At 47.3% G+C, this 24,977-nt stretch overlaps 1 protein-coding gene and 1 pseudogene across 3 annotated transcripts in view; one reads left to right on the top strand and one right to left on the bottom strand.

The window, feature by feature from the left end:
- The window catches only part of LOC135022110 (adenosine deaminase domain-containing protein 2-like), a 231,250-nt gene that overhangs the window by 77,574 nt on the left and 128,699 nt on the right, over window positions 1–24,977 (bottom strand). For 2 of the 3 annotated variants that reach the window (XM_063953288.1, XM_063953289.1), the window contains exon 8: window positions 19,354–19,477. The exons of the other annotated variant lie outside the window; for it this stretch is intronic. In XM_063953288.1, coding sequence (XP_063809358.1) covers window positions 19,354–19,477 — 124 coding nt within the window. The remainder of the gene's footprint in view (window positions 1–19,353; window positions 19,478–24,977) is intronic. 3 annotated transcript variants of the gene reach the window in all.
- Window positions 11,256–11,375, top strand: LOC135052490 (5S ribosomal RNA; annotated as a pseudogene).

Raw genomic sequence — 24,977 nt, 5'->3', positions numbered from 1 at the left:
TGGGAATACAGCCTGTGAATTTTTTTCCAATACTGCCTCCCTGTCGGAGGGAGACGTTGGTAAAGCAGACTTCAGGAACTTGTGAGGGGAAGACGTCTCGAATTTCCAATGTACACCTGGGATACTACGTGTAGGATCCAGGAGTCCACTTGCGAGTGAGCCCACTGCGTGCTGAAACTCTTGAGATGACCCCCCACCGCACCTGAGTCCGCTTGTATGGCCCCAGCGTCATGCTGCGGACTTGGCAGAAGCTGTGGAGGACTTCTGTTCCTGGGAATGGGCTGCCTGCTGCAGTCTTCTTCCCTTTTCTCTAACCCTGGGCAGATATGACTGGCCTTTTGCCCGCCTGCCTTTATGGGTACGAAAGGACTGAGACTGAAAAGACTGTGTCCTTTTCTGCTGAGATGTGACTTGGGGTAACAAAAGTGGATTTTCCAGCTGTTGCCATGGCCACCAGGTCCGATGGACCGCCCCTTTATACGGCAATACTTCCATGTGCCGTCTGGAATCTGCATCACCTGACCACTGTCGTGTCTATAAACATCGTCTGGCAGATATGGACATCACATCTACTCTTGATGCCAGAATGCAAATATCCCTCTGCGCATCTCGCATATATAGAAATGCATCCTTAAAATGCTCTATAGTCAATAAAATATTGTTCCTGTCAAGGGTATCAATATTTTCAGTCAGGAAATCCGACCAAGCCCCCCCAGCGCTGCACATCCAGGCTGAGGCGATTGCTGGTCGTAGTATAACACCAGTATGTGTGTATATACTTTTTAGGATATTTTTCAGCTTCCTATCAGCTGGCTCTTTGAGGGCGGCCGTATCTGGAGACGGTAACGCCACTTGTTTTTATAAGCGTGTGAGCGCCTTATCCACCCTAAGGTGTGTTTCCCAACTCGCCCTCACTTCTGGCGGGAAAGGGTATACCTCCAATAATTTTCTATCGGAGGAAACCCACGTATCATCACACACTTTAATTTATCTGATTCAGGAAAAAACTACAAGTAGATTATTCCCACCCTACATAATACCCTTATTTGTGGTACTTGTAGTATCAGAAATATGTAACACCTCCTTCATTGCCCTTAACATGTAACGTGTGGCCCTAAAGGAAAATACGTTTGTTTCTTCACCGTCGACACTGAAGTCAGTGTCCGTGTCTGTGTCTGTGTCGACCAACTGAGGTAAATGGGCGTTTTTACAAGCCCCTGACGGTGTCTGAGACGCCTGGACAGGTACTAATTTGTTTGCCGGCCGTCTCATGTCGTCAACCGACCTTGCATCGTGTTGACATTATCACGTAATTCCTAAATAAGCCATCCATTCCGGTGTCGACTCCCTAGAGAGTGACATCACCAATACAGGCAATTTGCTCCGCCTCCTCACCAACATCGTCCTCCTACATGTCGACACACACGTACCGACACACAGCACACACACAGGGAATGCTCTGATAGAGGACAGGACCCCACTAGCCCTTTGGGGAGACAGAGGGAGAGTTTGCCAGCACACACCAAAAACGCTATAATTATACAGGGACAACCCCTTATACAAGTGTTTTCCCTTATAGCATTTTCACATATGTAATCATATCGCCAAATAAGTGCCCCCCCTCTCTGTTTTAACCCTGTTTCTGTAGTGCAGTGCAGGGGAGAGCCTGGGAGCCTTCCTCACAGCAGAGCTGAGCAGGAAAATGGCGCCGTGTGCTGAGGAGAATAGGCCCCGCCCCCTAAAACGGCGGGCTCTTCTCCCGGAGTATGTGAGATCTGGCAGGGGTTAAATACATCCATATAGCCTCAAGGGCTATATGTGATGTATTTTAGCCATAAAAAAGGTATAATACATTGCTGCCCAGGGCGCCCCCCCCAGCGCCCTGCACCCTCAGTGACCGCTGGTATGAAGTGTGCTGACAACAATGGCGCACAGCTGCAGTGCTGTGCGCTACCTTATGAAGACTGAAAGTCTTCTGCCGCCTGTTTCTGGACCTCTTCAACTTCGGCATCTGCAAGGGGGGTCGGCGGCACGGCTCCGGGACGAACCCCAGGGTGAGACCTGTGTTCCGACTCCCTCTGGAGCTAATGGTGTCCAGTAGCCTAAGAAGCAAATCCATCCTGCACGCAGGTGAGTTTACTTCTCTCCCCTAAGTCCCTCGTAGCAGTGAGCCTGTTGCCAGCAGGACTCACTGAAAATAAAAAACCTAACTTAAACTTTTATTCTAAGCAGCTCAGGAGAGCCACCTAGATTGCACCCTTCTCGGCCGGGCACAAAGATCTAACTGAGGCTTGGAGGAGGGTCATAGGGGGAGGAGCCAGTGCACACCACCTGATCCTAAAGCTTTTATTATTGTGCCCTGTCTCCTGCGGAGCCGCTAAACCCCATGGTCCTGACGGAGTCCCCAGCATCCACTTAGGACGTTAGAGAAAAGGGCATTTTTACAGCAAACATCTATACCTTGAGAAAGCTGTTGTTACAGTGAAACGCGTTGGTCAGGAGAAGTTGGACACTACAGACTCCAATTGCTTATATCTGGAACAAGCCTAGAAGTCCATACACTTGCTTAAACGGGGATTTGACAGATATCCACTACAAACAAAGGAGACCAAGCTGTACATAGGACTGAGTTGCTGCTCGGAACAAAGCAAAGGTCTGTCCCTAAAGAGATCTGTGGACTTACATCTGCCAGCAATGCAAATTGCCCCCAGGACTGTGGCACAAGTTCCTTGGAGTACATGCACCAATTGATTTTCCAACTTCTCATATGGTAATATACCAAACTATTTTGCTGTGCTTGCCCAATAATTTTATACAAATATTGTTTTAGAATCGATGTACATCTATGAATTAATTTATATTTAATTGTTGCAACAAATTTTACTTAATAAAACTAATTGTTTTTTCCATATCCAGTTTTTTCCAAGCGCTGTATATATTGTCTTTTTCTGTTACAATGTGTGTGTGTGTATATACACTGCTCAAAAAAATAAAGGGAACACTTAAACAACACAATGCAACTCCAAGTCAATCACACTTCTGTGAAATCAAACTGTCAATCAGTGTTGCTTCCTAAGTGGACAATCAATTTCACATGCTGTTGTGCAAATGGAATAGACAACAGGTGGGAATTATAGGCAATTAGAAAGACACCCCCAATAAAGGAGTTGTTCTGCAGGTGGTGACCACAGACCACTTCTCAGCTCCTATGCTTTCTGGCTGATGTTTTGATCACTTTTGAAAGCTAGCGGTGCTTTCACTCTAGTGGTAGCATGAGACGGAGTCTACAACCCACACAAGTGGCTCAGGTAGTGCAGCTCATCCAGGATGGCACATCAATGCGAGCTGTGGCAAGAAGGTTTGCTGTGTCTGTCAGCGTAGTGTCCACAGCATGGAGGCGCTACCAGGAGACAGGCCAGTACATCAAGAGACGTGGAGGAGGCCGTAGGAGGGCAACAACCCAGCAGCAGGACCGCTACCTCCGCCTTTGTGCAAGGAGGAACACTGCCAGAGCCCTGCAAAATGACCTCCAGCAAGCCACAAATGTGCACGTGTCTACTCAAACGATCAGAAGGAAGACTCCATGAGGGTGGTATGAGGGCCCGACGTCCACAGGTGGGAGTTGTGCTTACAGCCCAACACCGTGCAGGACGTTTGGCATTTGCCAGAGAACACCAAGATTGGCAAATTCGCCACTGGCGCCATGTGCTCTTCACAGATGAAAGCAGGTTCTCACTGAGCACGTGACAGTCTGGAGACGCCAAGGAGAACATTCTGCTGCCTGCAACATCCTCTAGCATGACCGGTTTGGCAGTGGGTCAGTAATGGTGTGGGGTGGCATTTCTTTGGGGGGCCGCACAGCCCTCCATGTGCTCGCCACAGATCGCCTGACTGCCATTATTTAGCGAGATGAGATCCTCAGACCCCTTGTGAGACCATATGCTGGTGCGGTTGGCCTTGGGTTCCTCCTAATGCAAGAAAATGCTAGACCTCATGTGGCTGGAGTGTGTCAGCAGTTCCTGCAAGACGAAGGCATTGATGCTATGGACTGGCCCGCCCGTTCCCCAGACCTGAATCCAATTGAGCACATCTGGGACATCATGTCTCGCTCCATCCACCAACGCCACGTTGCACCACAGACTGTCCAGGAGTTGGCGGATGCTTTAGTCCAGGTCTGGGAGGAGATCCCTCAGGAGACCATCCGCCACCTCATCAGGAGCATGCCCAGGCGTTGTAGGGAGGTCTTACAGGCACGTGGAGGCCACACACACTACTGAACCTCATTTTGACTTGTTTTAAGGACATTACATCAAAGCAGAATCAGCCTGTAGTGTGTTTTTCCACTTTCATTTTGAGTGTGACTCCAAATCCAGACCTCCATGGGTTAATAAATTTGATTTCCATTGATAATTTTTGTGTGATTTTGTTGTCAGCACATTCAACTATGTAAAGAACAAAGTACTTAATAAGAATATTTCATTCATTCAGATCTAGGATGTGTTATTTTAGTGTTCCCTTTATTTTTTTGAGCAGCGTGTGTGTGTATATATATATATATATATATATATATATATATATATATATATATATATATATATATATTAAAAAAAATATATATATAAAATATACATACATACACACACATTATACATATATGATCACATTTTTCTGCTACTCAATACATATAAGTAGGTAGAAAGAAACATTACTGAATTGCCTTACACCGGAGAATAGCTTATTCAGACACACAGCGAAAATAAGAATTTACTTACCGATAATTCTATTTCTCGTAGTCCGTAGTGGATGCTGGGAACTCCGTAAGGACCATGGGGAATAGCGGCTCCGCAGGAGACTGGGCACAAAAGAAAAGCTTTAGGACTACCTGGTGTGCACTGGCTCCTCCCCCTATGACCCTCCTCCAAGCCTCAGTTATGATACTGTTCCCGGACGAGCGTACACAATAAGGAAGGATTTTGAATCCCGGGTAAGACTCATACCAGCCACACCAATCACACCGTACAACTTGTGATATGAACCCAGTTAACAGCATGATAACAGAGGAGCCTCTGGATAGATGGCTCACAACAACAATAACCCGAATTGTTAACAATAACTATGTACAAGTATTGCAGATAATCCGCACTTGGGATGGGCGCCCAGCATCCACTACGGACTACGAGAAATAGAATTATCGGTAAGTAAATTCTTATTTTCTCTGACGTCCTAGTGGATGCTGGGAACTCCGTAAGGACCATGGGGATTATACCAAAGCTCCCAAACGGGCGGGAGAGTGCGGATGACTCTGCAGCACCGAATGAGAGAACTCAAGGTCCTCCTCAGCCAGAGTGTCAAATTTGTAAAATTTTACAAAGGTATTTGACCCTGACCAAGTAGCAGCTCGGCAAAGTTGTAACGCCGAGACCCCTCGGGCAGCCGCCCAGGATGAGCCCACCTTCCTTGTGGAGTGGGCATTTACAGATTTTGTCTGTGGCAGGCCTGCCACAGAATGTGCAAGCTGAATTGTACTACAGATCCAGCGCGCAATGGTCTGCTTAGAAGCAGGAGCACCCAGCTTGTTGGGTGCGTACAGGATAAACAGCGAGTCAGATTTTCTTACTCCAGCCGTCCTGGAAACATATATTTTCAGGGCCCTGACAACGTCTAGCAACTTGGAGTCCTCCAAGTCCCTAGTAGCCGCAGGCACCACAATAGGCTGGTTCAGGTGAAACGCTGACACCACCTTAGGGAGAAACTGAGGACGAGTCCTCAATTCCGCCCTGTCCGAATGGAAAATCAGATAAGGGCTTTTACAGGATAAAGCCGCCAATTCTGACACGCGCCTGGCCGAAGCCAGGGCCAACAGCATGACCACTTTCCATGTGAGATATTTTAAATCCACAGATTTAAGCGGTTCAAACCAATGTGATTTGAGGAACCCCAAAACTACATTGAGATCCCAAGGTGCCACTGGAGGCACAAAAGGAGGCTGTATATGCAGCACCCCCTTGACAAACGTCTGAACTTCAGGAACTGTAGCCAGTTCTTTCTGGAAGAAAATCGACAGGGCCAAAATCTGAACCTTAATGGATCCCAATTTGAGGCCCATAGACACTCCTGTTTGCAGGAAATGCAGGAATCGACCCAGTTGAAATTCCTCCGTTGGGGCCTTCCTGGCCTCGCACCACGCAACATATTTTCGCCAAATGCGGTGATAATGCTTTGCGGTTACATCCTTCCTGGCTTTGATCAGGGTAGGGATGACTTCCTCCGGAATGCCTTTTTCCTTCAGGATCCGGCGTTCAACCGCCATGCCGTCAAACGCAGCCGCGGTAAGTCTTGGAACAGACAGGGTCCTTGCTGGAGCAGGTCCCTTCTTAGAGGTAGAGGCCACGGGTCCTCTGTGAGCATCTCTTGAAGTTCCGGGTACCAAGTCCTTCTTGGCCAATCCGGAGCCACGAGTATAGTTCTTACTCCTCTCCGTCTTGTAATTCTCAGTACCTTGGGTATGAGAGGCAGAGGAGGGAACACATACACTGACTGGTACACCCACGGTGTTACCAGAGCGTCCACAGCTATTGCCTGAGGGTCCCTTGACCTGGCGCAATACCTGTCCAGTTTTTTGTTGAGGCGGGACGCCATCATGTCCACCTTTGGTTTTTCCCAACGGTTTACAATCATGTCGAAGACTTCTGGGTGAAGTCCCCACTCTCCCGGGTGGAGGTCGTGCCTGCTGAGGAAGTCTGCTTCCCAGTTGTCCACTCCCGGAATGAACACTGCTGACAGTGCTATCACATGATTTTCCGCCCAGCGAAGAATCCTTGCAGCTTCTGCCATTGCCCTCCTGCTTCTTGTGCCGCCCTGTCTGTTTACGTGGGCGACTGCCGTGATGTTGTCCGACTGGATCAGCACCGGCTGACCCTGAAGCAGAGGTCTTGCTTGGCTTAGAGCATTGTAAATGGCCCTTAACTCCAGGATATTTATGTGAAGTGATGTCTCCAGGCTTGACCACAAGCCCTGGAAATTTCTTCCCTGTGTGACTGCTCCCCAGCCTCGCAGGCTGGCATCTGTGGTCACCAGGACCCAGTCCTGAATGCCGAATCTGCGGCCCTCTAGAAGATGAGCACTCTGCAACCACCACAGGAGAGACACCCTTGTCCTTGGTGACAGGGTTATCCGCTGATGCATCTGAAGATGCGATCCAGACCATTTGTCCAGCAGGTCCCACTGGAATGTTCTTGCGTGGAATCTGCCGAATGGGATTGCTTAGTAAGAAGCCACCATTTTTCCCAGGACCCTTGTGCATTGATGCACTGAGACTTGGCCTGGTTTTAGGAGGTTTCTGACTAGCTCGGATAACTCCCTGGCTTTCTCCTCTGGGAGAAACACCTTTTTCTGGACTGTGTCCAGGATCATCCTTAGGAATAGAAGACGTGTCGTCGGGATCAGCTGCGATTTTGGGATATTGAGAATCCAACCGTGCTGCCGCAACACTACTTGAGATAGTGCTACCCCGACTACCAACTGTTCCCTGGATCTTGCCCTTATCAGGAGATCGTCCAAGTAAGGGATAATTAAAACTCCTTTCCTTCGGAGGAGTATCATCATTTCGGCCATTACTTTGGTAAAGACCCGGGGTGCCGTGGACAATCCAAACGGCAGCGTCTGAAACTGATAGTGGCAGTTCTGTACCACAAACCTGAGGTACCCTTGGTGAGAAGGGTAAATTGGGACATAGAGGTAAGCATCCTTGATGTCCAGAGACACCATATAATCCCCTTCTTCCAGGTTCGCAATCACCGCTCTGAGTGACTCCATCTTGAATTTGAACCTCTGTATGTAAGTGTTCAAGGATTTCAGATTTAAAATAGGTCTCACCGAGCCGTCCGGCTTTGGTACCACAAACAGCGTGGAATAATACCCCTTTCCCTGTTGCAGGAGGGGTACCTTGATTATCACCTGCTGAGAATACAGCTTGTGAATTGCTTCCAATACCGCCTCCCTGTCGGAGGGAGACGTCGGTAAAGCAGACTTTAGGAAACGGCGAGGGGGAGACGTCTCGAATTCCAATTTGTACCCCTGAGATACTACCTGAAGGATCCAGGGGTCCACTTGTGAGTGAGCCCACTGCGCGCTGAAATTCTTGAGACGGGCCCCCACCGTGCCTGAGTCCGCTTGTAAAGCCCCAGCGTCATGCTGAGGACTTGGCAGAAGCGGGAGAGGGCTTCTGTTCCTGGGAACTGGTTGTTTGCTGCAGCCTTTTTCCTCTCCCTCTGCCACGGGGCAGAAATGAGGAGCCTTTTGCCCGCTTGCCCTTATGGGGCCGAAAGGACTGCGCCTGATAATACGGCGTCTTCTTATGTTGAGAGGCTACCTGGGGTAAAAATGTGGATTTCCCAGCAGTTGCCGTGGCCACTAGGTCTGATAGACCTACCCCAAATAACTCCTCCCCTTTATAAGGCAATACTTCCATATGCCTTTTGGAATCCGCATCACCTGACCACTGCCGCATCCATAACCCTCTTCTGGCAGAAATGGACAGCGCACTTACTCTTGATGCCAGTCGGCAAATATCCCTCTGTGCATCACGCATATATAAAAATGCATCTTTTAAAATGCTCTATAGTCAGTAATATACTGTCCCTATCTAGGGTATCAATATTTTCAGTCAGGGAATCCGACCAAGCCACCCACCCCAGCACTGCACATCCAGGCTGAGGCGATTGCTGGTCGCAGTATAACACCCGTGTGAGTGTATATACATTTTAGGATATTCTCCTGCTTTCTGTCAGCAGGTTCCTTTAGGGCGGCCGTATCAGGAGACGGTAGTGCCACCTGTTTAGACAAGCGTGTGAGCGCTTTATCCACCCTAGGGGGTGTTTCCCAACGTGCCCTATCCTCTGGCGGGAAGGGGTATGATGTCAATAACCTTTTAGGAATTATTAGTTTTTTATCGGGGGAAACCCACGCTTCATCACACACTTCATTTAATTCTTCAGATGCAGGAAAAACTACAGGTAGTTTTTTCTCACCAAACATAATACCCTTTTTAGTGGTACTTGTACTATCAGAAATGTGTAAAACATTTTTCATTGCCTCAATCATGTAACGTGTGGCCCTACTGGAAGTCACATTAGTCTCTTCATCGTCGACACTGGAGTCAGTATCCGTGTCGGCGTCTGTATCTGCCATCTGAGGTAACGGGCGTTTTAGAGCCCCTGATGGTCTTTGAGACGCCTGGACAGGCACAAGCTGAGTAGCCGGCTGTCTCATGTCATCAACCGTCTTTTGTAAAGAGCTGACACTGTCACGTAATTCCTTCCATAAGCCCATCCACTCAGATGTCGACTCCCTAGGGGGTGACATCTCCATTACAGGCAATTGCTCCGCCTCCACATCATTTTCCTCCTCATACATGTCGACACAATCGTACAGACACACAGCACACACATCAGAATGCTCTGATAGAGGACAGGACCCCACTAGCCCTTTGGGGAGACAGAGGGAGAGTATGCCAGCACACACCAGAGCGCTATATATATATACTGGGATAACACTATGCAGAGTGTTTTTCCCCTTATAGCTGCTGTTTATATTATTACTGCGCCAAATTAGTGCCCCCCCTCTTGTTTTACCCTTTTCTGTAGTGCAGGACTGCAGGGGAGAGTCAGGGAGACGTCCTTCCAGCGGAGCTGTGAGGGAAAATGGCGCCCGTGTGCGGAGGAGATAGGCTCCGCCCCCTTCTCGGCGGACTTTTCTCCCGCTTTTTTCTGGAATCTGGCAGGGGTTAATATACATCCATATAGCCCTGGGGGTTATATGTGATGTATTTTTGCCAGCCAAGGTGTTTTTATTGCTGCTCAGGGCGCCCCCCCCCCAGCGCCCTGCACCCATCAGTGACCGCAGTGTGAGGTGTGCATGAGGAGCAATGGCGCACAGCTGCAGTGCTGTGCGCTACCTTGTTGAAGACTGATGTCTTATGCCGCCGATTTTCCGGACCTCTTCTTGCTTCTGGCTCTGTAAGGGGGCCGGCGGCGCGGCTCCGGGACCGGACTCCGAGGCTGGGCCTGTGTTCGGTCCCTCTGGAGCTAATGGTGTCCAGTAGCCTAAGAAGCCCAAGCTGGCTGCAAGCAGGCAGGTTCGCTTCTTCTCCCCTTAGCCCCTCGATGCAGTGAGCCTGTTGCCAGCAGGTCTCACTGAAAATAAAAAACCTAAAACGATCTTTTTTCTAAAGAGCTCAGGAGAGCCCCCTAGATTGCACCCTGCTCGGTCGGGCACAAAAATCTAACTGAGGCTTGGAGGAGGGTCATAGGGGGAGGAGCCAGTGCACACCAGGTAGTCCTAAAGCTTTTCTTTTGTGCCCAGTCTCCTGCGGAGCCGCTATTCCCCATGGTCCTTACGGAGTTCCCAGCATCCACTAGGACGTCAGAGAAAAATACAACAGTAAAATGTTCACAACGCTCATTTGCATCAGACACCTAATCAACTACATTATTGGGGCACCTCTTATACTCAAAATCTTCCTAAAAGACTTCTTACACAGCTCGCATATTATGAATTTGTCGCCCTTATTAAGCTATTAGCTATCATCATTATATTATATTTATATATTTTTTTATGCTGCTCAATGCTCATATAGCCAAGCTGCTGTTTTGACAAAAATACATCAGCGGAGATTATACATTTGAAATCTATGGAACCTGGATAACAAGGTTGTCACTGAACTGCTAACCATGTCATACCCATCATTTGTTTATAATTAACTGCATTGTTCAATTGTCTTGTGAAGCTACACTGTTGCTTTGAACGGTTATAATTGGCATATAGGGTATTCAACATTAGCCATCAGCCAACTTAATGCACCCAGTAATTATATTATCTGTATTGCTCTACTTCTGGTAGTAGAAGCATTTGTGTCAATGGGCTTTATCTTACTGGAACTAACGGTGCATAAGTTATTCACTGTTCCATAGTGTCTTACACATCGGTTATTGCCTGTGTTAATCTATCTTATTTGATTTGAACTAAATTTGCATAGGTTTATAATACCTACACTTTATTTTTCTACTAAAATTCTGGACTCTCACCAGCGATCCATAGGTTAGCAGGTGATTTCACCTGCTATACCTCTGCCTAACACTGGCAGCAGATCCATCTAATTTTTTCTTAATTTTTTTCTCCAATCTTTATCACTTCATAACTATCTTTGTTCATGTGAACTCTCATCAGTGATCCCAGAGTTATAAGGGTATTGGTACCCCTTCTGTCATACCACACTGTAAACGCCCGATTCCGTCCGATCTTGGGAGCGAAGCAGTGCTGGGCTTGGTCAGTAGTTGGACGGGTGACCCCCTAGGAAGAACCGAGGGTAGTAGAGGTTGAGTGAGCAGCATGCTCTGTGCCTAATACTGACATCAGATTCACTATCCTTTTTCTGTTTTCTCAAGCTACTATACGCATGGTTTACGCATGTTCTCTCAATCCCTATCAATGGTTCTTGCTATTTACTGTAGGTGTTAACTCTTCCATATGTTAATTTGTTCTATTTCAGTGTCCAACCTTTTTCAAATACCGACAAGTTAGCAGACCCGTGGGTTTACGCAATATTGATTGATTTGGGGTCTCGATGACCACTAGCATCACATATCTGGTCCCCTAATTTAGGGTAATTTCATGTATTACTATTAAGTGACAGACCATCTATGTGAAATTTTTAATCTTTCAGTATGTTGTTTACATGAACTGTCAAATTACACTTGAACTGTCAAATTTTTAACAATGGATCAATACACCTGTATGTTTTAATTTTTCAATACTTTAATCTTCTTGTGACTAATCTCAAGAGTGCACCCACAAGAGAGTATTCTTTCTCTCTATGTGTAATTGCCTAGTATAAACACTGACTCAGGGTGCACCACCAACGTAAACACCAAGAGTAATTTACTCTTTATACCGGTTTGATTTTGGTTTCTTTATGCTGATAAGCTTAGTATCAATGGACAGTGCGGTATCCCCCAGAATTCTTACCTAATCAACTACTCAATACCCCACAGTAGGTAGGTACTCAGTGCCGTATCACCTGCCTCAGGAGAACGGGATACATAAAGATTTAAGCTCCGATCTGTATTTAATCACACCGCTATAGACGGCTGGGAGAAACAGACGCACCAGTGGACACAACCGCACAGTAACTTAGACGGAACCTTGTTTGTGTTAGCATCTCAGACGAAAGCGGGAATATCAGTACATGGTGAGTAATTAGGAGGAACCTGGACATGAACTGGGGGGGGGGCGGCGATCAGGGGAGCAGTAAGGCTGCGTTATATGCATCTTAAACTGCTGATCGGTAACGGACACCTTACCTTCTCCCCTTTCCCAGGCCACAGCCTGGGATCGTCAGTACTCGCTGAAACAGCAGTATACTTGGAGGTAACAGTTGTCACAACCCAGCGGAGAGTTGTTGTAGCGTCTTTACCTTATACGTATAAGACGAATAGAAAGATTACTCATAAAAAGAAAAAATACTATAAAATAAAGCTTATGGCTGCGGAAAAAATTTGCAGCAAAACCGTTCAAAGTGGTCCATCTCCTGCCGCATCAAACAAAAAACTGAATTGCCTGAGCCGGGTGGCGGAGATATAGGGGGCTGGCCCATTGCATCCTGGGAGTCTGAAAAGCTTAACTATTTAGTGTCCGTTCTGCTGTTGCTACTATATCCCAAGGTAGATCCTGTGGATCACTGTAGACCCTGATAGAGAAACAACGCCTTACCTTCTTCCTCATTCTCCAGTCGCAGCCTGGGATCATTAGTATGGACTTTCTAGTACATCCAGTTGGCGCCCGCCGAAACAGCAGTGTTTACACGGAGGTAACCGTTGTCACGACACAGCAGAGAGTTGTTTTATCGACTCTTTCTTTTATGCGTTTAAGACACATAGAAAGAGTGCTAAAAAAAAATAGGATTTTAATACCTACAGGTAAATCCTTTTCTCTTAGTCCGTAGAGGATGCTGGGGATGCTTCAAGAAACATGGGGTATAGGCGGGATCCGCAGGAGACATGGGCACTTTAAGACTTTAAAAGGGGTGTGAACTGGCTCCTCCCTCTATGCCCCTCCTCCAGACTCGTTATAAGAACTGTGCCCAGGGAGACGGACATTTAGAGGAAAAGGATTTATTTAATTTTTAAACTAAGGTGAGATACATACCAGCTCACACCTCAAACACGCCATACAACATGGCATTTAAACAACAACGCATGCAACGGTATGACCAACATCAGCCACAGACTGACTGTACTTAACTCAACATGAGAGTAACCAAAACCAAACTGCAGATACAGCCCGCACTGGGACGGGCGCCCAGCATCCTCTACGGACTAAGAGAAAAGGATTTACCGGTAGGTATTAAAATCCTATTTTCTCATACGTCCTAGAGGATGGTGGGGATGCTTCAAGAACCATGGGGTTTATACGAAAGCTCTAGAACGGGCGGGAGAGTGCGGATGACTCTGCAGCACCAACTGACCAAACAAGAGGTCGTCCTCAGCCAGGGTATCAAACTTGTAAAACTTTGCAAAGGTGTTTGAACCCAACCAAGTAGCAGCTCGGCAAAGCTGTAATGCCGAGACCTCTCGGTCAGCCACCTAGGATGAGCCCACCTTTCTGGTAGAATGGGCTTCACCGATTTCTGTAACGGCAACCTTTCTGGTAGAATGGGCTTCACCGATTTCTGTAACGGCAACCCTGCCGTAGAATGAGCCTGTTGAATTGTATTACAGATCCAGCGCGCAATAGTCTGCTTGGAAGCAGGAGCCCCAATCTTGTTGGGAGCCCACAGGACAAACAGAGCCTCTGTTTTCCTAATCTGCGCCGTTCTGGCAACATAGATTTTCAAAGCTCTGACCACATCAAGAGACTTCGATTCCGCCAAGGCGTCAGTAGCCACTGGCACCACAATAGGTTGGTTTACATGAAATGAGGAAACCACTTTTGGTAGAAATTGCTGACGAGTTCTCAACTCCGCTCTATCTGCATGGAATATTAAATAGGGGCTTTTGTGAGACAAAGCCGCCAATTCAGAAACTCGCCTTGCGGATGCCAAGGCCAACAACATGACTACTTTACAAGTAAGGAATTTTAACTCAACCTTACGTAAAGGTTCAAACCAAGGAGATTGCATGAACTGCAATACCACATTAAGATCCCACGGTGCCACTGGGGGCACAAATGGAGGTTGGATGTGCAGCACACCTTTCACGAAGGTCTGAACCTCTGGAAGGGAGGCCAATTCTTTCTGAAAGAAAATTGGTAAGACCAAAATTTGCACTTTAATAGAGCCTAACTTCAAGCCCGCATCCACACCTGCTTGCAAAAATGGAGCAAACGCCCCAGCTGAAATTCTTCCGTAGGAGCCTTCTTGGATTCACACCAAGACACATTTTCTCCAAATACGGTGGTAATGCTTCGCCGTTACTTCCTTTCTAGCCTGAAGAAGAGTGGGAATGACTTCACTGGGAATACCCTTTCTAGCTAGGATCTGGCGTTCAACCGCCATGCCGTCAAACGCAGCCGCGGTAAGTCCTGATACACGCACGGACCTTGTTGTAACAGGTCCTCCCGAAGAGGAAGCGGCCAGGGATCTTCTATGATCAACTTCTGAAGATCTGGATACTAGGCCCTCCTTGGCCAGTCTGGAACAATGAGTATCGCCTGAACCCTTGTTCTTCTTATAATCTTTATCCCATTTGGAATGAGTGGAAGTGGAGGGAACACATAGGCTGACGGAAACACCCACGGTGTCACTAGGGCGTCCACCGCTATTGCTTGAGGGTCCCTCGGCCTGGAACAATATCTCTGAAGTTTCTTGTTGAGGCGGGACGCCATCATGTCTATTTGAGGAATTCCCCAACGACTTGTCACTTCTGTAAAGACCTCTTGATGAAGACCCCACTCTCCTGGATGGAGATCGTGTCTGCTGAGGAAGTCTGCTTCCCAGTTGTCCACTCTTGGAATGAAGACTTCTGACAGAGCGCTTGCACGTCTTTCTGCCCAGCGAAGAACTTTCGTGGCCTCGGCCATCGCCGCTCTGCTCTTTGTTACGCCCTGGCGGTTTATGTACGCCACTGCTGTTATGTTGTCTGATTGAATCAAGACGGGCAGACCGCGAAGAAGATGTTCCGCAATTGCAAAATGCCGTTGTAAATGGCCCTTAATTCCTGAATGTTTATGTGCAGACAAGCTTCCTGGCTTGACCATTTTCCCTGAAAGTTTCTCCCCTGTGTGACTGCTCCCCAGCCTCGGAGACTTGCATCTGTGGTCACCAGGATCCAATCCTGAATCCCGAACCTGCGTCCCTCCAGAAGGTGAGAACTGTGCACCCACCACAAAAGGGAGATCCTGGACCTGGAAGATAGGAATATTTTCCGGTGCATGTCCAGGTGAGACCCGGACCACTTGTCCAACAGGTCGCACTGAAACACCCTGGCATGGAACCTGCCATACGGAATGGCCTCGTAGGCCGCCACCATCTTCCCCAGCAACCGAGTGCATTGAAGAACCGACACCTTTGCCGGTTTCAGAATCTGTTTTACCATGTTCTGTATTTCCAGAGCCTTTTCCACTGGAAGAAAAACTCTCTGTAATTCTGTATCCAGAATCATACCCAGGAACGACAACCGTGTCGTCAGAACCAACTGTGATTTTGGCAAGTTTAGAAGCCAACCATGTTGATGCAGAACAGTCGATGAGAGCGCAACATTCTTCAACAATTGCTCCTTGGACCTCGTCTTTATGAGGAGATCGTCCAAGTACGGGATAATTGAAATCCCCTGCTTGCGCAGGAGAACCATCATTTCCGCCATAACCTTGGTGAAAATCCTTGGTGCCGTGGACAGATCAAACGGCAATGTCTGAAATTGGTAATGACAATCCTGTACCGCAAACCTCAGTTATGTCTGATGTGGAGGATAAATGGGAACGTGTAAGTAAGCATCCTTTATGTCGACCGACACCATAAAATCCCCCTCCTCCAGACTTGAGATCACTGCTCGGAGAGACTCCATTTTGAATTTGAACTTTTTCAGAAAGAAATTGAGGAATTTTAGGTTCAGAATTGGTCTGACTGAGCCATCCGGTTTCGGGACCACGAACAGACTTGAATAAAAGCCCTCCCCCTGTTGTGACGGGGGTACCGTGACAATGACTTGATTTTGACACAGCTTTAGTATCGCTGCGCATACTACTTCCCTTTCTGGATGAGAAGCTGGCAAGGCCGATTTGAAAAATTGGTGAGGGGGGACGTATTGAAACTCTAATTTGTACCCTTGGGTTACTATTTCTAATATCCAAGGATCCAGGTCCGAGTGTACCAAGACATGACTGAAGAGTTTGAGACGTGCCCCCACCGGTGCGGACTCCTGCAGAGGAGCCCCAGCGTCATGTGGATTTGGTAGAAGCAGGAGAGGACTTCTGATCTTGGGAACTTGCCACAGCCTGTGACCTCTTTCCCCGTCCTCTTCCTCTCGCAGCAAGGAAGGAGGACCCTCGTTCTTTTTTTAATTTATTGGGCCGAAAGGACTGCATCTGATAGTGTGGCGTTTTCTTCTGTTGTGCAGGAACATAAGGTAAAAATGACGACTTACCCACGGTAGCCGTAGATACCAGGTCAGTGAGGCAGTTGCCAAACAAGACACTACCATTAAACGGTAACGACTCCATTGCCTTCTTAGAGTCGGCATCAGCATTCCATTGATGAATCCACAATGCTCTTCTAGCTGAGACTGCCATGGCATTGGCCCTTGATCCCAAAAGGCCAATATCCCTTACAGCTTCTTTTAAATATGCTGCAGCATCCCTGATATGACCCAGAGTAAAAAGCACGCTATCCCTGTCTAGGGAATCTATCTCAGATGACAAGTTATCTGCCCACTTTTCAATAGCGCTACTCACCCATGCCGAAGCAACGGCAGGCCTGAGCAGCGAACCCGTAGTGACATAAATGAATTGTAGTCTATTTTTTCTTTTTGCGATCCGCAGGATCCTTTAGGGCTGCCGTGTCGGGAGACGGAAGCACCACCTTCTTGGATAGACGCGATAGAGCTTTATCCACCGTGGGGGTTAACTCCCACTTTTCCCTGTCCCCAAAAGGAAAGGGATATGCCACTGGGATTCTTTTGGGAACCTGTGCCTTCTTGTCAGGATTTTCCCAAGCCTTTTCAAAGAGAGCGTTCAGTTCATGATGGGGAGAAAAAGTTACCACAGGTTTCGTTCCTTTATACATACAGGGGGTAATTCCAAGTTGATCGCAGCAGGAATTTAGTTAGCAATTGGACAAAACCATGTGCACTGCAGGGGAGGCAGATTTAACATGTGCAGAGAGAGTTAGATTTGGGTGGGTTATTTTATTTCTGTGCAGGGTAAATACTGGCTGCTTTATTTTTACACTGCAAATTAGATTGCAGATTGAACACACCCCACCCAAATCTAACTCTCTCTGCACATGTTAAATCTGCCTCCGCTGCAGTGCACATGGTTTTGCCCAATTGCTAACTAAATTCCTGCTGCGATCAACTTGGAATTACCCCCACAGATCCTAGTATCAGGAACAGCAGGGTCCTCTGTTATATGCAACACTTCTTTTATCGCCACAATCATATACTGAATGCTCCTAGCCAGTTTAGGATTTAATCTGGCATCACTATAGTCGACACTGGAATCAGAGTCCGTGTTGGTATCCGTATCTGTTAATTGGGCAAATGCACGTTTCTGTGACCCCGAGGGGGTCTGAGTTTGTGACAATGCATCTTCCATGGATTTTCTCCATGTCTGGCGCTTAGACTCAGATTTATCTAATCTCTTCGTCAAGCGAGCCACATTAGCATTCAAAACACTCAACATATTCACCCAACCAGCCTCCTCCTGAGAAGAGCACTCAGCCTCAGACATGTCAACACACACGTACCGACACCCTCAAGCACACTGGGGCTATGGGAGACAGACCCACAACAAAGCCTGTTAGAGAAACACAGAGGGAGTTCTGCCAGCTCACAACCCAGCACCTGACCCGGTTCTGACGCGAGTAAAATACTGCCCAGACCTGCTAGTGCTTTCACAACAATAATTAGCACCAAATCTCTTGTGCCCCCCCGTTTTGCACCCAGTTACTTGGACAGTAGTGTGGGAGGCCAGGCTCAGCGTCTCTGCAGCTTCTGTGGAGAGAAAATGGCGCTGGTCAGAGCTGTGAGGGCTAAGCCACGCCCCCTTAATGGTGCGATTCAGTCCCGCTTATTTCCATATTTTTTATACTGGCGGGGGTCTGTAATCAGTGCTGGCACTTTATACACTTTTGCCAGTGGCCAATATTGAGGATTAATGCTGCCCAGGGCGCCCCCCCCCCTGCGCCTTGCACCCTGCAGTGCTGTCTGAATGTGGGAGCATGGCGCGCAGCACGGCCGCTGCGCGGTACCTCAAAAAGACGCCTTCTGCCGTCACTGAAGTCTTCTGATCTTCTTAATACTCACCCGGCTTCTATCTTCTGGCTCTGCAAGGGGGGTGACGGCGCGGCTCCGGGAACGAGCAGCTAGGCGCACCAAGTGATAGGACCCTCTGGAGCTAATGGTGTCCAGTAGCCTAAGAAGCAGAGTCTTTGAACTCAGAGAAGTAGGTCTGCTTCTCTCCTCTCAGTCCCACGATGCAGGGAGCCTGTTGCCAGCAGGTCTCCATGAAAATAATAAACCTAACAAAGTATTTTTTCTGAGAAACTCTGGAGAGCTCCTCAGTGTGCATCCAGTCTCACTGGGCACAGAATCTAACTGGAGTCTGGAGGAGGGGCATATAGGGAGGAGCCAGTTTACACCCCTTTTAAAGTCTTAAAGTGCCTATGTCTCCTGCGGATCCCGTCTATACCCCATGGTTCTTGAAGCATCCCCAGCATCCTCTAGGACGTATGAGAAAAGAAGAGAGACTATACGTATAAAATAATAAAGCTTGTGGCTGCAAAAAGGACAGCCACACAGTTTCACAGTGGTCCAGCTCCTGCTGCACCAAACAAAAAACTGAATTCCCTGAGCTAGGAGGCGGGGTTATAGGGAGGCTGGACCACTGCATCCTGGAAGCTCAAAAACTTTAACCGTTTATTGCCCATTCCTCTGACGCCACCTATTACCCATGGTAGATCCTGTGGACTACTGGGGACCCTGAAGGAGAAATCTGAATTCAATATAAACTATATTATGTACTGCTGCCTGTGTATTTTTTGCAATAAAGACAAATCTGTTGACTATTTTTTAGAGGCTGAATTCTTTTGCAAGCCACTGATTTCCTGAGAAGTCTATGCACCTTTGAGGTAAGGCTACCTACCTTAGCGCTGTAATAGGAGACCTGTAGCTGTGGCTTCCCCAGTAAGCACTGGACACCGATGTAATACACCAGCATAGCTGCTTTGCAGAGCTGGCTCCCAGGACAATGTGGGAAGGTGAGAGAGCTGAAGACACAAGAACAGTCACCATTATATAACTGTGGTCAGTGAGTACTGCTTTCTATATGGAGATATCAGATACAGCAGCCAACGATTCTGGCACTCGGTGTCACAGAACACGATCATACTGGACCATATATTAAGACCTTCTTATATACACAACGCATCAGCTGCTGGGTTTTCTGTTGCATAAAACAAGGGTAAAGCCAAGTTTGGGAGATTCTTTGGTCAGTGGTCACTGCTTGAAAAAGACATTTATCTGCAATTTTCGTCCCTTTGCTTTCTAGATACATTATACGGTACATGAGCTGTGAAGAGTAGTACCCACAGGTTGTACTGGGTACAAGGTAATTTTACGCGGCAAGGTTACTCTGAGTATCAGGCTGTGTCAGCATCAATGGCAGGTGGGGGGTGACTGGGGCAGTACACCTGCCACACTGCAACGCAGGCGCCCTAAGGCAAACTCAGGGAGGACAGGCCGTCTAGTGGCTGATCATTAGGGCTATATCCTGGGGCTGTCCCTTATACTACCGACCCTGGGGCTGCTCCTTATACTACTGACCCTGGGGCTGCCCCTTATACTACCTACCCTGGGGCTGCCCCTTATACTACCTACAGACCCTGGGGCTGCCCCTTATACTACCTACAGACCCTGGGGCTGCCCCTTATACTACCTACAGACCCTGGGGCTGCCCCTTATACTACCTACAGACCCTGGGGCTGCCCCTTATACTACCTACAGACCCTGGGGCTGCCCCTTATACTACAGACCCTGGGGCTGCCCCTTATACAGGTGAATCTCAGAAAATTAGAATATTGTGCAAAAGTTCATTTATTTCAGTAATTCAACTTAAAAGGTCAAACTAATATATTGTATAGACTCATTACATGCAAAGTAAGATATATCAATCTGTTACAATTTTGATGATTGGGGCTTACAGTTTAAGAAAACCCCAAATCCAAAATCTCCGAAAATTAGAATATTACATAAAAGTAATAAAAAAAGGATTTTAAATACAGAAATGTCGGCCCTCTGAAAAGTATAATCATGCTTATGTACTCAGTACTAGGTTTGGGCCCCTTTTGCATGAATTACTGCCTCTATGCAGCGTGGCATGGATTCTATCAGCCTGTGGCACTGCTGAGGTGTTATGGAAGACCAGGATGCTTCAATAGCGGCCTTCAGCTCTTCTGCATTGTTCGGTCTCATGTCTCTAATCTTTCTCTTGGCAATGACCCATAGATTGGCCAGCAAACTCGCCTGACCTGAACCCCATAGAGAATCTATGGGGTTCAGGTCAGGCGAGTTTGCTGGCCAATCCAGCACAGTAATCCCACGGTCACTGAACCAGGTTTTGGTACTTTTGGCAGTGTGGGCAGGTGCCAAGTCCTGCTGGAAAATGAAGTCAGCATCTCCATAAAGCTTGTCTGCTGAAGGAAGCATGAAGTGCTCTAAAATGTACTGGTAGACGGCTGCGTTGACGCTGTACTTAATAAAGCACAGTGGACCAACACCAGCAGATGACATGGTTCCCCAAATCAACACAGACTGTGGAAACTTCACACTGTATTTCAAGCATCTTGGATTGTGTCCCTCTCTATTCTTCCTACATACTCTGGGACCTTGGTTTCCAAATGAGATGCAAAATTTGCTCTCATCAGAAAAGTGGACTTTGCACCACTGATCAACAGACCAGTTCTATTTTTCTTGGCAGGAAAAGGCCATTCAAAAGTGTGGGGGAGCTTCACAAGGAGTGGACAGAGATTGGAGTTAGTGCATCAAGAGCCACCACACACAGACGGATCCTGGACGTGGGTTTCAAATGTCGTATTCCTCTTGTCAAGCAGATCCTGAACAACAAACAACGTCAGAAGCATCTTACCTGGGCTAAAGAAAAAAAGAGAATCTATGGTGCATTGCCAAGAGAAAGATGAGAGACATGAGACCGAACAGCAGTGCCACAGGCTGATAGAATCCATGCCACGCCGCAATGAGGCAGAAATTTATGCAAAAGGGACCCAAACCAAGTACTGAGTACATATGCATGATTATACTTTTCAGAGGGCCGACATTTCTGTATTTAAAATAATTTTTTTATTGATTTTATGTAATATTCAAATTTTCTGAGACTTTGGATTTGGGGTTTTCTTAAGCTGTAAGCCACAATCATCAAATTATAACACATAAAGGTTTGAAATATCTCACTTTGCAGGTAATGAGTAGTGATGAGCGAGGTTCGGTTTTACTCGGTTTTACTCGGTTCTCAAAACGGCATCTTATTGGCTATCCAAAACACGTGACATCCGTGAGCCAATAAGATGCCGTTTTGAGAACCGAGTAAAACCGAGTAAAACCGAATCCGCTCATCACTAGTAATGAGTGTATATATTAGTTTCACCTTTTAAGTTGAATTACTGAAATAAATTAACTTTTGCACGATATTCTAATTTTCTGAGTTTCACCTGCACTACAGATCCTGGGGCTGCTCCTTATACTACAGATCCTGGGGCTGCCCCTAATAATACATATACCAGGGGTGTTCCTTACACTTCAGATCCTCCGGCTGCTTGTAATAATACAGATATTGGGCTGCACCTAATACTACATATATCAGGGCTGCTTCTTATACTACATATGCTGGGGCTGCTTCTTACACTACATTTAACAGGGCAGCACCTAATACTACTGATCCTGGGGCGACTCCTAAAACTACAAATACCGGGGCTGCTCTTAATACTACAGATGCCGGGGCTGCACCTAATACTACAGATACCGTGGCTGCTCCTCATTCTATGAATACAGAGGCTGCTCTTCATACTACATATTACAGAGGCTGCTCCTCATACTACAGTTATATACGTTATGGTAAGAACTTACCGTTGATAACGGTATTTCTCCTAAGTCCACAGGATAACAATGGGATATGATGAAGAGACAGCGGATTTGCACCAAATCGGTCAAAGTTTTACCGGCATCCCAGCACGCAACGGGCCCGTCCATATCCCCGCCTCCTTGCTCAGGCAAATCAGCTGTATTCCAAAGCTCAAGGCAGGAGCATCATAGATAGCCCTAATCAGGCGATAAGAACACACATGCACACCCTTCCGTACAAGAAGGAAGAGGTTAATGAGTAAAAGGATCTTCATATCAGGTGCATCAGGGTGGGATCCCTGTGGATTTAGGAGAAATAACGTTATCAACGGTAAGTTCTTACCATAACGTATATTTCTCCGGCAGGATCAATAGGTTATTCACAGGATAACAATGGGATTTTCCAAAGCAATAAAAGTGGTGGGGACGCTCCTGACTGGACAGGAGAATCCTTCGCCTGAATTCAGCATCATGAGAGGCAAAGGTATCCAAGGCATAATGTCTAATGAATGTGTTAATGGAAGACCATGTGGCTGCCTTACATATCTGTTCTGCTGAAACACCACGTTGTGCTGCACATGATGGACCTCCAAAAATCACAATTCAGGCGCTGTATGTTTTTAAAAATGTATAAATTCAGTTAGTTTTTATACTATGAGCTGCAAAAAAACAGTCCAGCTGTGTCTGTGTGCACACAACTATTTTAATTAGTGATGATGAAGAGCCACAGATCTCCACCTCAGAAATTAAAGCAAACCAAAGAACCAAAATAGGACCGTTTTGCGCTAAAATACTAAATGGTGCATATATGAATGAAAACTCCTGTATAATATATAATCATCTGATTCATTTATTCAATAAAAAAAATATATATAAAAAGATTGGGTAACGTTCTGCTTTTACTATATAGGGGTATATGCAATTAGCGGCGAATCGCGGCAAATTATCGGCCGTTTTTCAATTCGACACAATTCGACAGTCTAAAATTTCGGCAAGTGGGTGCCGAAATTGACCATATGCAATAAAAAACGGATTCGACAGTCCCGCTGCCGAAAAACGGCCGATTTGACGGATTTGTTCCGTTTTTTTAAAAACGTGTAAAAACGGGAAAAAACTCCGAAAAAAATGGCGTGGGGTCCCCCCTCCAAAGCATAACCAGCCTCTGGCTCTTCGAGCTGGTCCTGGTTCTAAAAATCCGGGGAAAATATGGACAGGGGATCCCCCGTATTTTTAAAACCAGCACCGGGCTCTGCGCCTGGTGCTGGTGCAAAAAATACGGGGGACAAAAAGAGTAGGGGTCCCCCGTATTTTTTACACCAGCATCGGGCTCCACTAGCTGGACAGATAATGCCACAGCCGGGGGTCACTTTTATACAGTGCCCTGCGGCCGTGGCATTAAATATCCAACTAGTCACCCCTGGCCGGGGTACCCTGGGGGAGTGGGGACCCCTTCAATCAAGGGGTGTCCCCCCCCCAGCCACCCAAGGGCCAGGGGTGAAGCCCGAGGCTGTCCCCCCCATCCAAGGGCTGCGGATGGGAGGCTGATAGCCTTGAGAAAATGTAAAGAATATTGTTTTTTTCCTGTAGTACTACAAGTCTACAAGCCTCCCCCGCTTGTACTACAAGCCTTCCTGTAGTACTACAAGCCTCCCCCGCAAGCTGGTACTTGGAGAACCACAAGTACCAGCATGCGGGAGAAAAACGGGCCCGCTGGTACCTGTAGTACTACTGGAAAAAAAAAAACCAAATAAAAACAGGAGACACACACCATGAAAGTAAAACTTTATTGCACACCTGCCGACACACACATACTTACCTATGTTGACCCGCCGACTGCCACGTCTCCTGATCCGACGATCCGGGGTACCTGTGAATCAAATTATACTCACCTCAATCCAGTGTCCAGATATAAATCCACGTACTTGGCAAAAAAACAAACCGCATTTACCCGAACCAGCGGACTGAATGGGGTCCCATGTTTACACATCAGACCCCTTTCCCCGAATGCCGGGACCCCACGTGACTGCTGTCACCGAGGTCCCTACAGCCAATCAGGAAGCGCTACTTCGTTGCACTCACCTGATTGGCTGTATGCGCGTGTGACCTCAGACAGCGCCTCGCAAAGCCTCTCCATTACTTTCAATGGTGGGAACTTTGCGGGTAGCGGTGGGGTTACCCGCGGTCAGCCGCTGACCGCGGGTGACCTCACCGCTGACGCAAAGTACCCACCATTGAGAATAATGGAGAGGCTTTGCGAGGAGCTGTCTGACAGCTCAGACGTCCAGCCAATCAGCAGAGTGCCAGGACGTTGCGCTTGCTGATTGGCTGAAGGGACCTCGGTGACAGCAGTCACGTGGTGTCCCGGCATTCGGGGTAAGGGGTCTGATGTGTAAACATGGGACCCCTTTCAGTCCGCTGGTTCGGGTAAATGCGGTTTGTTTTTTTGCCAAGTACGTGGATTTATATCTGGACACTGGATTGAGGCGAGTATAATTTGATTCACAGGTACCCCGGATCGTCGGATCAGGAGACGTGGCAGTCGGCGGGTCAACATAGGTAAGTATGTGTGTGTCGGCAGGTGTGCAATAAAGTTTTACTCTCAAGGTGCGTGTCTCCTGTTTTTATTTGGGTATT

This window comes from Pseudophryne corroboree, chromosome 2, assembly GCF_028390025.1.
Source record: "Pseudophryne corroboree isolate aPseCor3 chromosome 2, aPseCor3.hap2, whole genome shotgun sequence".
In the NCBI taxonomy this organism is placed as follows: Eukaryota; Metazoa; Chordata; class Amphibia; order Anura; family Myobatrachidae; genus Pseudophryne; species Pseudophryne corroboree.
The sequence above is the reverse complement of the archived record's forward strand: the minus strand, read 5'-3'. Positions and strand labels throughout refer to the sequence as shown.